Source organism: Eretmochelys imbricata, chromosome 10, assembly GCF_965152235.1.
Source record: "Eretmochelys imbricata isolate rEreImb1 chromosome 10, rEreImb1.hap1, whole genome shotgun sequence".
Taxonomy (NCBI): Eukaryota; Metazoa; Chordata; order Testudines; family Cheloniidae; genus Eretmochelys; species Eretmochelys imbricata.
Genome location: NC_135581.1, coordinates 23,615,214 through 23,632,215, shown reverse-complemented (window position 1 = coordinate 23,632,215; position 17,002 = coordinate 23,615,214). Strand labels below are relative to the sequence as shown.

Below are 17,002 nucleotides of genomic sequence, written 5' to 3'. Positions count from 1 at the left end.
CAGCTCTGTCACAATCTCCTGATTACCAGTTCAGTGCCTTAATCATAAAACCATCCCCAGACTGGTAGACCATTAATCTGATCTCAGCAACTCCCTTCTGCATTTCTGAGTGCATACTGCTTTGTATCAAAATAGGGCATAGGGCTTACAAACAGCAATCAATTACCATTAGCTTGAGCAGTTCATTGCCACGCTGTTTGATTATTATGCGCTTTTGTTCTCAGTTAGCCCTTGTAATAATGTTTTTCTCTCAATTTCTAGTGTCTGCCCAGCAGTTCTCTTTTCTGTGGCTTCCTGTGTAAGGGACTTCTCTCTTTATCTCCCATCCACAAAGGCATAGCTATAAAATATGAAAATAGCTGTATTTGGGGAAGTTGTAGCAGCAGGGTATGGTTGCACTGGGATGTTTATCTCCTTCCAAAGCTGGTAGAGCAGAAGCATGTAGGAAGCTGCTGGCCTGTCCCCTATCCCTAGCTTGTCACACTGTGCCCAGAGTTTTTCAAGCCCTTGTCTAAGGGCCTGGTTTATTAATTCGAATACAAAACTGGCAACCAAAGTAGGCTGCAGGGACCCCCAGCAGCCTTTCCCTCTGCTCCAGGGACTTCTGCAGGAGTCCACTTGCTTCCTGTGGCTTCTCTACAACTGCAGTTTCTCAGTCCTGTATAGAAAACACCCTGATGAGAAGGGGCAAGTCTGACACTCAAACATGGCTGCCCCAGGCCCTTAAAGGGGCAGATCATCCTGTTACATCTGTGTCTAACACATCTGTGCTCAGAGAGCCGGAAAAAAAGGCTTAGTTTGATTGGAAAGTGGGAGATACTTCTAGGCATCTGGTTGAGGTCCACAGCAGCTGACACAACCGTTATAGGGCAATATGATATGGGCTCACCAAACTGCCCTGGGGCTGGGACTCACCGGAAGTAGGAGTCCTGGTTACCCTGAAAGCTGCTCTGGGTTGGCTTTAGTTTCAAGGGGGGGAGCTGCTAGGGTTGGGTGCCTGAAAGGGGTAGCTGACTGGTCAAGTGAAGGAAAGGCTGTCAGATCCCGCAGCTGCATGGATGGCAAAGGAGATGCTGAGGGCCCGGGAACTGGTGCTGCAAATCCAAGGCTGGCCCCATCTCTCTGCTTTTAATATTCTGTGTGGTGCGGTAAGTCTTCCTCCCTGATGTATCTAGTTGGCCTGCCCTGGGAATCTAAAATTTACTGTACTTGCCAGTTTGGGAGCATGCATTCAAATCAATAAAGGAATATAGTCATCTTAAAAAATGACATTACTCCCTGAAAATTTACATGTTCCAGATTCTATTCTAGTATTGTAACATTAGATGGAGAAAAAAATTATGCACTGGTACTTTTAAGGATTGTCAGTTTCCCATCTGGGTGGGTCTTTCACACAGAACAGGAAACAAAACAATTAAGGAAATAGGAAAACACAATTGCAAAAATCACGCAGCACCACAGAGGTACCATGGGACTGTTGTAGGTCCTGAAACCACCTTTAACTCTTTAAACTGACTAGATTTCAAGACTGTGTCCCTCAAACCTGATTGTTGTGTATTTTTGCCTTCCAGTGGCTGTGATGAGCCTGAAATCCAGTAGATACAAGTAGATTCATAGATTCATAGATATTTAGGTCAGAAGGGACCATTATGATCATCTAGTCTGACCTCCTGCACAACGCAGGCCACAGAATTTCACCCACCACTCCTGCAAAAAAACTCACACCTATATCTGTGCTATTGAAGTCCTCAAATCGTAGTTTAAAGACTTCAAGGAGCAGAGAATCCTCCAGCAAGTGACCCGTGCCCCATGCTACAGAGGAAGGCGAAAAGCCTCCAGGGTCTCTTCCAATCTGCCCTGGAGGAAAATTCCTTCCCGACCCCAAATATGGCGATCAGCTAAACCCTGAGCATATGGGAAAGATTCATCAGCCACATACTACAGAAAATTCTTTCCTGGGTAACTCAGATCCTACCCCATCTAATATCCCATCACAGGCCATTGGGCCTATTTACCATGAATATTTAATTACCAAAACCATGTTATCCCATCATACCATCTCCTCCATAAACTGATCGAGTTTAATCTTAAAGACAGATAGATCTTTTGCCCCCACTGCTTCTCTTGGAAGGCTATTCCAAAACTTCACTCCTCTGATGGTTAGAAACCTTTGTCTAATTTCTAGTCTACATTTCCTGGTGGCCAGTTTATATCCATTTGTTCTTGTGTCCACATTGGTACTGAGCTTAAATAATTCCTCTCCCTCTCTGGTATTTATCCCTCTGATATATTTATAGAGAGCAATCATATCTCCCCTCAACCTTCTTTTAGTTAGGCTAAACAAGCCAAGCTCCTTGAGTCTCCTTTCATAAGACAAGTTTTCCATTCCTCGGATCATCCTAGTAGCCCTTCTCTGTACCTGTTCCAGTTTGAAATCATCCTTCTTAAACATGGGAGATCAGAACTGCACACAGTATTCCAGGTGAGGTCTCACCAGTGCCTTGTATAACGGTACTAAAACCTCCTTATCCCTACTGGAAATACCTCTCCTGATGCATCCCAAGACCGCATTAGCTTTTTTCACGGCCATATCACATTGGCAGCTCATAGTCATCCTATGATCAACCAATACTCCAAGGTCCTTCTCCTCCTCCGTTATTTCTAATTGATGCGTCCCTTGCTTATAACTAAAATTCTTGTTATTAATCCCTAAATGCATGACATTACACTTCTCACTATTAAATTTCATCCTATTACTATTACTCCAGTTTACAAGGTCATCCAGATCCTCCTGTAGGATATCCCAGTCCTTCTCTAAATTGGCAATACCTCCCAGCTTTGTATCATCTGCAAACTTTATTAGCATACTCCCACTTTTTGTGCCGAGGTCAGTAATAAAAAGATTAAATAAGATTGGTCCCAAAACTGATCCTTGAGGAACTCCACTGGTAACCTCCCTCCAGCCTGACAGTTCACCTTTCAGTAGGACCGGTTGTAGTCTCCCCTTTAACCAATTCCTTATCCACTTTTCAATTTTCCTATTGATCCCCATCTTATCCAATTTAACTAATAATTCCCCATGTGGCACAATATCAAATGCCTTACTGAAATCTAGGTAAATTAGATCCACTGCGTTTCCTTTGTCTAAAAAATCTGTTACTTTCTCAAAGAAGGAGATCGAGCTGGTTTGGCATGATCTACCTTTTGTAAAACCATGTTGTATTTTGTCCCATTTACCAATGACTTCAATGTCCTTAACTACCTTCTCCTTCAAAAATTTTTCCAAGACCTTGCATACTACAGATGTCAAACTAACAGGCCTATAATTACCAAGATCACTTTTTTTCCCTTTCTTAAAAATAGGAACTATGTTAGCAATTCTCCAATCATACGGTACAACCCCTGAGTTTTCAGATTCATTAAAAATTCTTGCTAATGGGCTTGCAATTTCATGTGCCAATTCCTTTAATATTCTTGGATGAAGATTATCTGGGCCCCCCGATTTAGTCCCATTAAGCTGTTTGAGTTTCGCTTCTACCTCAAATATGGTAATGTCTACCTCCATATTCTCATTCCCATTTGTCATGCTACCATTATCCCTAAGATCCTCTTTAGTCTTATTAAAGACTGAGGCAAAGTATTTGTTTAGATATTGGGCCATGCCTAGATTATCCTTGACCTCCACTCAATCCTCAGGGCTTAGCAGTCCCACTTCTAGTTTCTTTGTTTTCTTCTTAGTTATATGGCTATAGAACCTTTTACTTTTGGTTTTAATTCCCTTTGCAAGGTCCAACTCTACTTGACTTTTAGCCTGTCTCACTTTATTCCTACATATTCTGACCTCAATAAGGTAGATTTCCTTGCTGATTCCTCCCTTCTTCCACTCCCTGTATGCTTTCTGCTTTTTCTTAATCACCTCTCTGAGATACTTGCTCATCCAGCTTGGTCTACAACTCCTGCCTATGAATTTTTTCCCCTTTCTTGGGATGCAGGCTTCCGATAGCTTCTGCAGCTTTGATTTAAAATAATCCCAGGCCTCCTCTACCTTTAGATCCATAAATTCTTCAGTCCAATCCACTTCCCTAACTAATTTCCTTAATTTTTGAAAGTCAGCCCTTTTGAAATCAAAAACCCTAGTTGCAGATTTATTTTTGTTAATCCTTCCGTTCAGTTTAAACTGAATTAGCTCATGATCACTTGAGCCAAGATTATCCCCTACAACCATTTCTTCTATGAGGTCCTCACTACTCACCAAAACCAAATCTAAAATGGCATCCCCTCTAGTCTGTTCAGCAGCTACTTGATGAAGAAATCCATCAGCTAACACATCTAGGAAAATCTGAGCCCTATATTATTACTAGCACTCGTCCTCCAGTCTATATCTGAGAAGTTAAAGTCTCCCATGATCACACAGTTTCCATTAGTATTTACTTTATTAAAAACATTAAAAAGGGCTCTATCCATATCCAGATTAGTTCCCGGCGGTCTATAGCACACCCCAAGCACTATCCCAGGGGAGGCTCTAATAGTTTTCTTCCCCAATGTAATTTTTGCCCAGGCGGACTCTGTCTTATCCATTTCATTGCTTCTTATTTCTTTACATTCTACCTCATCATTAATATACAATGCTGCTCCACCACCTTTACCTTTATTTCTGTCTTTCCTAAACAACACATACCCTTCAATACCTGTAGTCCAGTCATGACTACTATTCCACCATGTTTCTGTTATCCCTATAATATCTGGTTTCACTTCCCGCACCAGTAGCTCTAGTTCCTCCATTTTGTTACCTAGGCTCCTTGCATTGGTGAACAAACATCTTAATTTTTGCTGTTTGGCCTCACTCACATTCTGTACCCTATTAGGCACGGTCATTCTACAGCCAGTATAACCGATTAGACTGGTATCTACACTGCCCTTCCTCCTACCCACGGCTGTATCCTCTCTTACTTCGTTTTCTTTCCTCTTAATACCCCTGTATGTAATTGCATCATATTCCAACAGGTGTATGTTTAGATAATACAAATTCTAAATACTACAGCTATCAGATAGCATGCATGATTCATACATGGTATAATACTTGTACATGTTTCTGGGCTGTTAGCAGGAGACGCTTTTGCTGGGGAATGACTCTAAACAGACTGGCAGAACGCCTGGTTTTTAAAATACTTTCACTTTTGTTTGACGTTGTTGTCACCATTTGGTGAGATGCAAGGTAAGGAGGCTCCCCGAGCTGCTTAATTTATTCTTATTGATTCACTGTTTGAAATAATGCAACTTTGGGACAGAGTTGAATTGAATAGGATTGTAACTGGGCTCTGACTTCTTCGGAAACTGGTTAAGAAAAGTTTATTTGGCCCATTAGGGGTCACTTCTGCCTACTGCTACTTATAATCTGTGTTTGTAAGATTGATATGTTACAGGCTTTCCCCATCCCATGTTCTTTTTTTGGAGAGGAATGGAAGAGAATAAGGGAGGAGAGAATATATTGCGGGTGTTGGTCACAGATTTTCATGCTGTGATCTGTGCTAGAAGTGGACTTCCTCTTGCTTTTCTTTCTGGGATTCCCCACACTGGTTTAACTCCAGCCTCCTTCCTTCTGCTATTATTTATTTGCCCACAAAGATTCTTCTCTTCTACTTACTTTCATTCTGCACAAGCACCAGCTAATGGTAGCAACTCTGGATTCTGCCCCTGGGAAAGAAGCACAGAGTGAGCAAACAGGAACTGGACAGTTTCTGCAGGTTAGTTTCTCCTTGACTCCTTAGTTCAATGCTGTTGCCCTGACAGAGGGTGGTGCATCTAGGTTTTGCGGAAAGGCTAGACTCTTCGCTGTATGTATCCTTGTGGATATTGCTTGAAAAGTTTGTAGAGAACAGCAGGTGAAGCTGCATTTGCCTATGGGGAGCTCCTGGATTTAGTCATGTCTCCGGCTTTGTGGTTAGTGATTTTTGCCAGATGGAAAACTTGCTAGAACGTTTCTTGTAAATTTTTGGGGGTGCGGATAAGAGGGTACTAGGAAATCTTACAGAATTTTTGGGAAAAATTAATTTTGAAAGTAAAAGTAGCAGTTCCAGGAAGGCTTCTTTACAGGCAATTTCTAAGGATGTGGCTTGTGGGATTAACCCTTGTGTTTCTAGTAGGTGTGACTGGAGGACTGCGATTCTGCCAGGTTCTGTCTTCAAGGGCCAATGCAGGCTGCTGCCAAGAGGCTGGGCTTTCTCGGTGGTATAAGGTGTCTTTTACTGCACCTACTAAATGAACTTTTACAGTGTTGCTGTATTAATCTCCTGGCAACAAGAAAACTTTGAACAATAAGAACGTAGAGGAGCCAGAATTCTATTCCCAGATGACACAGTGTCTCTAAGTAACACATTGCAGGGGTGGGGGGAGGAATAACTTCATGTCTGTGCCTGAGTTTAACCAAGATGAAGCTAGTAGCAATTCCTACCTCACAGTATTGGTGGTGGTGATACTAGCCTCGTCGTAAAGCACAAAGTTCCTTGCATGGAGGTTCCTAAAGAAGGATAAAGTGTAAATTACATCCCCATGGACATCCTCCTAAGGGAGAATGTGACAGGATACAGAGCAGTCCTCAACCTCAGCCACACCGAGTCCACTTCCTCTGGAGTTACAAAAGCCATCTAATAATGCATAGGTTGCAGCAGGCCATCAGAATGGGATGGCAATCTGCCTCCTTCCAGTGCTCCCTTTGTTATGGGTTGCTAGCTAAGCAATCTCATCTCAAAACCTACATGACCTACAACGGAAAGGAGATGACAGAAAGAGATGTCTTGATGTCTTAAGTGTTCAGTATATAACTTGTGAGTGTTGATGGCTCAGAAACATTCTAGATACAGTGCAGCCAGACTGAGGATCAGCAAGTGCAGTTAACATCTGTATTGGAGCCTGGTCAGTATTGTGTATGGGGTGCCTACACACATCTATGAATCTTGCTTTGACTTGAATCACCTTCTCACCCTGCATTGTTTGAGTATCAAACATTTCTACAAGCAAAGCTTGCTTCATAGAATCATAGAATAGCAGGGTTGGAAGGGACCTCAGGAGGTCATCTAGTCAAACCGCCTGCTCAAAGCAGGACCACTCCCCAACTAAATCATCCCAGCCAGGGCTTTGTCAAGCCTGACCTTAAAAAATTCTAAAGAAGGAGATTCCACCACCTCCTTAGGTAACGCATTCCAGTGCTTCACCACCCTCCTAGTGAAAAAGTTTTTCCTAACATCCAACCTAAACCTCCTCCACTGCAACTTGAGACCATTACTCCTCGGTCTGTCATCTGGTACCACTGAGAACAATCTAGATCCATCCTCTTTGGAACCCCCTTTCAGGTAGTTGAAAGCAGCTATCAAATCCCCCCTCATTCTTCTCTTCCACAGACTAAACAATCCCAGTTCCCTCAGCCTCTCCTCATAAGTCATGTGTTCCAGATCCCTCATCATTTTTGTTGCCCTCTGCTGGACTCTTTCCAATATTTCCACGTCCTTCTTGTAGTGTGGGGCCCAAAACTAAACACGGTACTCCAGATGAGGCCTCACCAATGTCGAATAGAGGGGAACGATCACGTCCCTCGATCTTCTGGCAATGCCCCTACTTATACATCCCAAAATGCCATTGGCCTTCTTGCCTTCATGCAAGCATCAGCTAAAAGCACAATTCATACATTTGAAGTGATCAGTCAAAGTTTGAATGGCAAATTCCAAATGATTAATAATTTCCCTGAACAATGTGCAAATAATCTGTGGCTCAAGTATATTAAACTATTAGGTTTTCAATAGCAAAGGTAAAAATCATGATCTGATTGCCCAAAATTTGTTTAGAAAGAAATCAGTGCATTAGATAAACTGTTAACAAATAGCTTACCCAGCTTTAGCGTTGACTTCCACTAAATGTTAATGGCTTATGACAAGGCAACACTTAAAGTATCAGCAGTGAAGGGGTTAATCTGTATAGCTAACTAATTCAAGTTTTAGTTTGAATTTGTGCCAGTCTCTTTTTTTCAGACAATTTCCTTTGCTGCTTTTTTCATGTTTTCATATCCGTTTTTTGATCCTGTCCTGCACGGAGGGCCTAAGGTTCTTGTTTGCCGATTAATGGCATAAGATAGCACAATTACTCATTAGCAGTCTCTATGGTTTTTTTAAGTTTCATGCTGGCAGCAGTCCTAATCCTCTAAATGGTGTGCAAGGTCTCTTCTGTTTAACGTAGATGTTCATGACAGGCAGCAGCATGTCTGTAACAAGCACAGGGAAGGATAGTGGCTATTAACCTCGAGTTCTAGGAGAGGTGTTTCATTCATTGCATCAGTACTTGTTTGCTATGAATTGTTACATGGTCATCACATTTCATAAACTAGTCTGTGACAGCTGAAAGTCCAGGTCTTTTCCTCTGTCCTCAAAATGGCTTCACCCTTTTCTTTCATTTTACTAACTTGTCTCATCTGCCATGGAAGCACTTTCCTTAACCTACTGACTCCAGTCTGCTTACATCCACAGAGCAGTGCATGGGGAAAGCAAACTCTAGGTCTTCGGAGAAGCGTCAACTTACTTTTGGAAGAGAACACTGCCTTGTCGCCTCTATGTAATCATGCCCTCTCATTTTATTAACATCAAATGACAGATTAGTAAGGGACGTGGTAAATCCTCCATCACTTGGAGTCTTTGAATCAGGACCGAATGTCTTTCTAAAACATAGGCTATCGTTCAGCCCCAAGTTATTGGGTTCAATGCACTGGTTGAAATTCCAATGGTCTGTGTTATCCAGGAGGTAACACTAGATCATCATAATGCCTCCTTCTGACCTTAAAATTTGTGAAGGTCCAATCTTCTTGATTAGTCTCTCAATATGTTAAATGGGTTCACTCAGACTCTTAAAACTTTTAACTTGTTCAATTAATGAATTTATCTTTTTTCCCCAGTCTTGCCAGTGGTTCTTTAGGTGGCTTTATTGTCCTTTTCTGATAGCTCTTTTTTTAGCACTAGTCCTGTTAATGTGTCTCTAGCATTATGATTAAAATCAGTTGCAAGGATCATTATCCAGTTCTTCTTGGGGTGCTGGTAGGGTTGCTGTTACCGAGCACTCTGTCAGGCCTATTCAGTTGTCAGTATTGCTCATTGTAATTGAAATAAGAAGCTTATATGTAAAATAAAAACGATCTCATTCTGACTTGAGGCTTTGCCGCAGCAGGTGCGAGACTGAGCAATACGTTGAGGGCAGGTATTGGGAGGCAGGAAACTGAAGGGAAATGTTGCAGAACAGGGGTCTAAAATGGTGTATTCTTGGGGGGGTATAGCATTGTGAGGGGCAGGACACAGATGGGGGGCATGAAGTTGGGCTCACGGGGAGGCAAATGGAGCTGGTGTTCGGAGGCAGGGCATGAAGGATTGTGTGCAAGGAAACCCTAGGTCATAGATGGGGATGTGGGCCTACAGTACCTGCCTAGGGACCCAGCTTCTGGAGCACAAAGAGATCAGAATCGCAGCTTTCCTTTGAGTGAACTCTTTTTGAAGCTGTGAGGACTAGAAAAAGCTTGATATTGATATTGATGATATGGTAATCAGTGTCCCAAACAGACTGTCTGCAGATTCAGTCAAACATTAACTTTCCCCCTTTATCTTAACTCTGAATCCTCTGCTCTGGGGGAGCCCCCCACCATCACCCAAGCAGAGTACATATTTGGGGGGGGGGGGCTTTTTGCTGCCATGCTATCCTAGTGCTACTAGGATGAAGTATCAAGCTTTCCTCCCCCCCGACCCCAAGTTTTCTGCTGTGCAGTAAGATACACTGCAGCAGCAAGCAAATCCCCTTGAGCTTCTTTAATTTAACGTTATGCAAATCTTTTAAATCAGAAATAAGCCAATTTTCCAGTTTTTACTAGCCATTGTTTGACTACTCGGAGGCAATCTTGGCTCAGCGGTTGTGGTTGCCTAGGTGGTTTGTGTGGGAGGAAATAGGAATTGTGCAAACTGCCTTTGTCTCCAGTGTTGTTAAAAAGATTTCCTTCTGAGATTATGTCTACACTGCAGCCAGGGATGTAATTCCTGGCTCAGGCAGACATGCCTTCTCTAACTTTGATTGAGTCAGAGAGCTAAAAATAGCAGTGTAGGCTGACAGTTCGTGCGGCTACATCTACCTGAGCCAGAAATTACCCTGCCCCTCCACCCCCCGCCCACAGTGTAGCCATACCCTGAGTGTGTAAACCCTGGCTGCAGTTATGTGGGAGGAGGCGGCAGAAAACACCTTTTGTAAGTCTGCCTCGGACAGTGTTAAAATATTGAATAATTGAACTTCCTGCAATTTATGGGAGCACACAAGGAAGGGCATCTGCCTCGGTCTCCCAACACACTAACTCCCAGCTGTGTTTATGCTGCACTCTGGCTTTATTGTGCTCAGGCACCTACTGGGAAATTAGGCGGCAGAAGTGGCTCTAGGAGGAGTGCTGACCACCACATTAGCTGGCAACAGTGCTCCTCTGGCTGCCTAAGGGGACTTTAACCCTTGGCATTCCAAGTGCCATGTGCAGTCCATCCACCTCACCCAGACCACTCGCCGAGGCTTGTGAGCTGTAGCAGTTTGAGCCATTGTGTAACTACCATTGGCATCTTTTAGCAGTCTGCAATGAGCACCCTGAGGCATGGGGATTGGATCAACTAAAGCAAAATGTTGCATGAAACCCCAGGGGGGCACAGCGCCAACACTGAGCACCTCTGTGACTGCTGGCTTTGTGTGACTGCATGTAATTCCCTCTGAGTCTGCTTGATTGAATTAGGCACCCAAATTAGCTAAAACTATGGGAGCAGGTGGAGAGAAGCCAGCCTGCTCCTCTAAATACACTTGGCCTGTGATGTTCTGGGAATATCTTTAATTAGCAGCTTCTGTTTTCATTTTCAGACTGTCACATAAATCCACTCAGCAAAACCCAACTCCAGCCCCAACCTTCAGATAATAATAATAATAATAATCTCTGCTTGTGGTGTGGAAAGCTTTTACCTGTGGTTTTTTGCTGATTTTCCTTTTTGAAACTAAATGCCCTTTTTTTAAAACCCTTTCCTTTACCATACACCCTGACAAGGTATATGGAGTGCTGTCCATAATGTCCCACAGAACAGGGGTCCTGCAGACAAGTTCTTGGTTCAGTTATAAAAGAAATGATATGCTTAATCCAATGCCCAATGAAGTCAATGGAAAGGCGGCCATCAGTGGGTTTTGTATCCTGCCCTATGTAGTAAAGCAGGGTGAGGGCATTTCAGATTGGTGAAGTGAAAAGGATGGTGGTCAGATTTTTGAATTCCTGAAACTGTGGTCCTCTTTTTGGAATGAATAACTGAACAAATCATCCATTAGCTGTATTATTCTTTTCTACTGATGCTAGGCACTTTCCAATACAGATAACACACAATCGTTCTCTTGCGGGGCCCCCCAACTAGTGTCAGACTTGACCTAACGAGACAGGGTGAGGACCCGATAATGTCAATAAGCTAGTGCCCTAACCCATCATATCACAGTCTGGTGTGGAGAAGCTGTTGTTTCTTTTTTTAAAATGCTATCATTTATGTAGCTAACTCTGGAAGACTTTGAAAAGTTTTATGAGGTTGAGGGTAGCAGCCTTGTTGCTCAGCTCAGGATGCGGAGTACATGTGTGCAGAATGGCATGGAAGAAAGTGCAAAGACAGTGGGAGAAGCAGACAAAAGGGGCAGTCAGGTGGCATTACTGGGGTCCAGTGTTGCTCTCTTTCATCAAACAATTGTTTTATAACTCCTGTAGATGTTCTAAATTGTGGACAAGAAGGGATTGTGGTCAAAGGGATTAAGGCAAGGGGCATGAGTCAGGATAGAGTCATAGGGTATGTCTACACTACAAAAATAGGTTGAATTTATAGAAGTCGTTTTTTTAGAAATCGTTTTTATATATTCGAGTGTGTGTGTCTCCACAGAAAACGCTCTAAGTGCATTAAGTGCATTAACTCGGCAGAGTGCTTCCATAGTACTGAGGCAAGCGTTGACTTCCGGAGTGTTGCATTGTGGGTAGCTATCCCACAGTTCCCGCAGTCTCCGCTGCCCATTGGAATTCTGGGTTGAGATCCCAATGCCTGATGGGGCCAAAACATTGTCGCGGGTGGTTCTGGGTACATATCATCAGGCCCCCGTTCCCTCCCTCCCTCCGTGAAAGCAGCAGCAGACAATCGTTTCGCGCCTTTTTTCTTGAGTTACCTGTGCAGATGCCATACCATGGCAAGCATGGATCCCACTCGGGTAACCGTCACCGTATGTCTCCTGGGTACTGGCAGACATGGTACTGCATTGTTACACAGCAGCAGCAACCCATTGCCTTGTGGCAGCAGACGGTACAATAGGACTGGTAGCCGTCATCGTCGTGTCCGAGGTGCTCCTGGCCACGTCGGCCAGGAGCGCCTGGGCAGACATGGGTGCAGGGACTACATTAGAAGTGACTTGACCAGGTCATTCTCTTTAGTCCTGCAGGCAGTCCTATTGTACCATCTTATGGTGAGCAGGCAGGCGATACGGATTGCTAGCAGTCCTATTGCATCATCTTCTGCCAGGCAGCCATGAGATGTGGATGGCATGCAGTCCTTCTGCACCGTCTGCTGCCAGCCAAAGATGTAAAAGATAGATGGAGTGGATCAAAACAAGAAATAGACCAGATTTGTTTTGTACTCATTTGCTTCTCCCCCTCCCCCGTCTAGGGGACTCATTCCTCTAGGTCACACTGCAGTCACTCACAGAGAAGGTGCAACAAGGTAAATCTAGCCATGTATCAATCAGAGACCAGACCAACCTGCTTGTTCCAATAAGAACAATTACTTAGGTGCACCATTTCTTATTGGAACCCTCGTGAAGTCCTGCCTGAAATACTCATTGATGTAAAGCCACCCCCTTTCTTGATTTTAATTCCCTGTAAGCCAACCCTGTAAACCATGTCGTCAGTCACCCCTCCCTCCGTCAGAGCAATGGCAGACAATCGTTCCGCGCCTTTTTTCTGTGTGGACGCCATACCAAGGCAAGCATGGAGGCTGCTCAGCTCACTTTGGCAGTTAGGAGTACATTAAACACCACATGCATTATCCAGCAGTATATGCAGCACCAGAACCTGGCAGAGCGATACCGGGCGAGTAGGCGACGTCAGTGCGGTCACGTGAGTGATCAGGACACGGACACAGATTTCTCTGAAAGCATGGGCCCTGCCAATGCATGCATCATGGTGCTAATGGGGCAGGTTCATGTGGTGGAACGCCGATTCTGGGCTCGGGAAACAAGCACAGACTGGTGGGACCACATAGTGTTGCAGGTCTGGGATGATTCCCAGTGGCTGCGAAACTTTCACATGCATAAGGGCACTTTCATGGAACTTTGTGACTTGCTTTCCCCTGCCCTGGGGCACATGAATACCAAGATGAGAGCAGCCCTCACAGTTGAGAAGTGAGTGGCGATCGCCCTGTGGAAGCTTGCAACGCCAGACAGCTACCGGTCAGTTGGGAATCAATTTGGAGTGGGCAAATCTACTGTGGGAGCTGCTGTGATGCAAGTAGCCCATGCAATCAAAGATCTGTTGATATCAAGGGTAGTGACCCTGGGAAATGTGCAGGTCATAGTGGATGGCTTTGCTGCACTGGGATTCCCTAACTGTGGTGGGGCCATAGACGGAACCCATATCCCTATCTTGGCACCGGAGCACCAAGCCGGCGAGTACATAAACTGCAAGGGGTACTTTTCAATAGTGCTGCAAGCTCTGGTGGATCACAAGGGACGTTTCACCAACATCAACGTGGGATGGCCGGGAAAGGTACATGACGCTCGCATCTTCAGGAGAACTCTGGTCTGTTTCAAAAGCTGCAGGAAGGGACTTTATTCCCAGACCAGAAAATAACTGTTGGGGATGTTGAAATGCCTATATGTATCCTTGGGGACCCAGCCTACCCCTTAATGCCATGGCTCATGAAGCTGTACACAGGCAGCCTGGACAGTAGTCAGGAGCTGTTCAACTACAGGCTGAGCAAGTGCAGAATGGTGGTAGAATGTGCATATGGACGTTTAAAGGCGCGCTGGTGCAGTTTACTGACTCGCTTAGACCTCAGCGAAACCAATATTCCCACTGTTATTACTGCTTGCTGTGCGCTCCACAATATCTGTGAGAGTAAGGGGGAGATGTTTATGGTGGGGTGGGAGGTTGAGGCAAATCACCTGGCTGCTGGTTACGCGCAGCCAGACACCAGGACAGTTAGAAGAGCACAGGAGGGCGCGATACACATCAGAGAAGCTTTGAAAACCAGTTTCATGACTGGACAGGCTACGGTGTGAAAGTTCTGTTTGTTTCTCCTTGATGAAACCCCCCTCCCCTTGGTTCACTCTACTTCCCTGTAAGCTAACCATCCTCCCCTCCTGCCTTCGATCACCGCTTGCAGAGGCAATAAAGTCATTGTTGCTTCACATTCATGCATTCTTTATTCATTCATCACACAAATAGGGGGATGACTACCAAGGTAGCCCAGGAGGGGTGGTGGAGGAGGGAAGGAAAATGCCACACAGAACTTTAAAAGTTTACCACTTTAAAAATTATTGAATACCAGCCTTCTGTTTTTTGGGCAATCCTCTGTGGTGGAGTCGCTGGTTGGCCAGAGGCCCCCCCACTGTGTTCTTGGGCATCTGGGTGAGGAGGCTATGGAACTTGGGGAGGAGGGCGGTTGGTTACACAGGGGCTGTAGTGGCAGTCTGTGCTCCTGCTGCCTTTCCTGCAGCTCAACCATGCGCTGGAGCATATTGGTTTGATCCTCCAGCAGCCTCAGCATTGAATCCTGCCTCTTCTCATCACGCTGCCACCACATTTGAGCTTCATCCCTGTCTTCAGCCCGCCACTTACCCTCTTCAGCCCGCCACCTCTCCTCCTGGTCATTTTGTGCTTTCCTGCACTCTGACATTATTTGCCTCCACGCATTCATCTGTGCTCTGTCAGTGTGGGAGGACAGCATGAGCTCAGAGAACATTTCATCATGAGTGTGTTTTTTTTTCTTTCTAATATTCACTAGCCTCTGGGAAGACGATCCTGTGATCATTGAAACACATGCAGCTGATGGAGAAAAAAAAAGGGACAGCGGTATTTAAAAAGACACATTTTATAAAACAATGGCTACACTCTTTCAGGGTAAACCTTTCTGTTAACATTACATACATAGCACATGTGCTTTCGTTACAAGATCGCATTTTGCCTCCCCTCACCGCGTGGCTACCCCCTCAACCCTTCCCCCTCCCCGTGGCTAACAGCGGGGAACATTTCTGTTCAGCCACAGGCAAACAGCCCAGCAGGAACGGGCACTTCTGAGTGTCCCCTGAAGAAAAGCACCCTATTTCAACCAGGTGACCATGAATTATATCTCACTCTCCTGAGGATAACACAGAGAGATAAAGAACAGATGTAGTTTGAACACCAGCAAACATACACTGCAATGCTTTGTTGTACAATGATTCCTGAGTACTTGCTACTGGCCTGGAGTGGTAAAGTGTCCTACCATGGAGGACGCAATAAGGCTGCCCTCCCCAGAAACCTTTTGCAAAGGCTTTGGGAGTACACCCAGGAGAGCCGCGAATGCCAGGGCAAATTAATCCTTTCACATGCTTGCTTTTAAACCATGTATAGTATTTTAAAAGGTACACTCACCGGAGGTCCCTTCTCCGCCTGCCAGGTCCAGGAGGCAGCCTTGGGTGGGTTCAGGGGGTACTGGCTCCAGATCCAGGGTGAGAAACAGTTCCTGGCTGTCGGGAAAGCCAGTTTCTCCACTTGCTTGCTGTGAGCTATCTACAACCTTATCATCATCTTCTTCATCCCCAAAACCTGCTTCCATGTTGCCTCCATCTCCATTGAAGGAGTCAAACAACACGGGTGGGGTAGTGGTGGCTGAACCCCCTAAAATGGCATGCAGCTCATCATAGAAGTGGCATGTTTGGGGCTCTGACCCGGAGCGGCCATTCGCCTCTCTGGTTTTCTGGTAGGCTTGCCTCAGCTCCTTAAGTTTCATGCGGCACTGCTTTGGGTCCCTGTTATGGCCTCTGTCCTTCATGCCCTGGGAGATTTTGACAAAAGTTTTGGCATTTTGAAAACTGGAACGGTGTTCTGATAGCATGGTTCCTCTCCCCATACAGCAATCAGATCCCGTACCTCCTGTTCAGTCCATGCTGGAGCTCTTTTGCGATTCTGGGACTCCATCATGGTCACCTCTGCTGATGAGCTCTGCATGGTCACCTGCAGCTTGCCACACTGGCCAAACAGGAAATGAGATTCAAAAGTTCGCGGTTCTTTTCCTGTCTACCTGGCCAGTGCATCTGGGTTGAGAGTGCTGTCCAGAGCGGTCACAATGGAGCACTCTGGGATAGCTCCCGGAGGCCAATACCGTCGAATTGTGTCCACAGTACCCCAAATTCGACTCAGCAAGGCCGATTTAAGCGCTAATCCACTTGTCAGGGGTGGAGTAAGGAAATCGATTTTAAAAGCCCTTTAAATCGAAAAGAAGGGCTTCATCGTGTGGACGGGTGCAGGTTTACATTGATTTAACGCTGCTAAATTTGACCTAAAGTCCTAGTGTAGACCAGGGCATAGAGTTGCAGGTCAGAAGGAACTCTTAGATAACTCTTATCCGCTTGGGAAAGTTCTGTTAAAATGCTCTCTTGCTAAGTGCCCCACTGCTCGAGGCCTCCACCGTGGCAGGGGAATGATTGTGAGATATACCCAGCTAATCCTGGCAAGTAACCCGCACCCAGAGGCTGCGGAGCAAGGCAAAAATCCCCCAAGGTCACTGCCAGTCTGACCTGTGGGAAAATTCCTTCCCAATCCCACATGGGGGATCAGTTAGACTCTGAGCATGTGAGCAAGAACCAGCCAGACAAGCACCTGAGAGAGAATGCTCGGTGTCACCTCAGAGCCCTGTCCCATCTCCAGCCATGGTCATCCCTGCTGCTTCACGGATGCTTCTTCCAG

The 17,002-nt window shown here is 45.2% G+C and overlaps 1 protein-coding gene across 2 annotated transcripts in view; it reads left to right on the top strand.

The window, feature by feature from the left end:
* Positions 1-5,192: 5,192 nt before the first annotated feature.
* The window catches only part of CIITA (class II major histocompatibility complex transactivator), a 60,907-nt gene continuing 49,097 nt past the window's right edge, over positions 5,193-17,002 (top strand). Inside the window, exon 1 of one of the 2 annotated variants that reach the window (XM_077828609.1) lies at positions 5,193-5,215. In XM_077828609.1, coding sequence (XP_077684735.1) covers positions 5,209-5,215 — 7 coding nt within the window. In that variant the 5' untranslated portion in view covers positions 5,193-5,208. Of the gene's footprint in view, positions 5,216-5,656; positions 5,745-17,002 lie in introns of those variants that run through there. The other variant, XM_077828610.1, reaches the window with a different exon arrangement.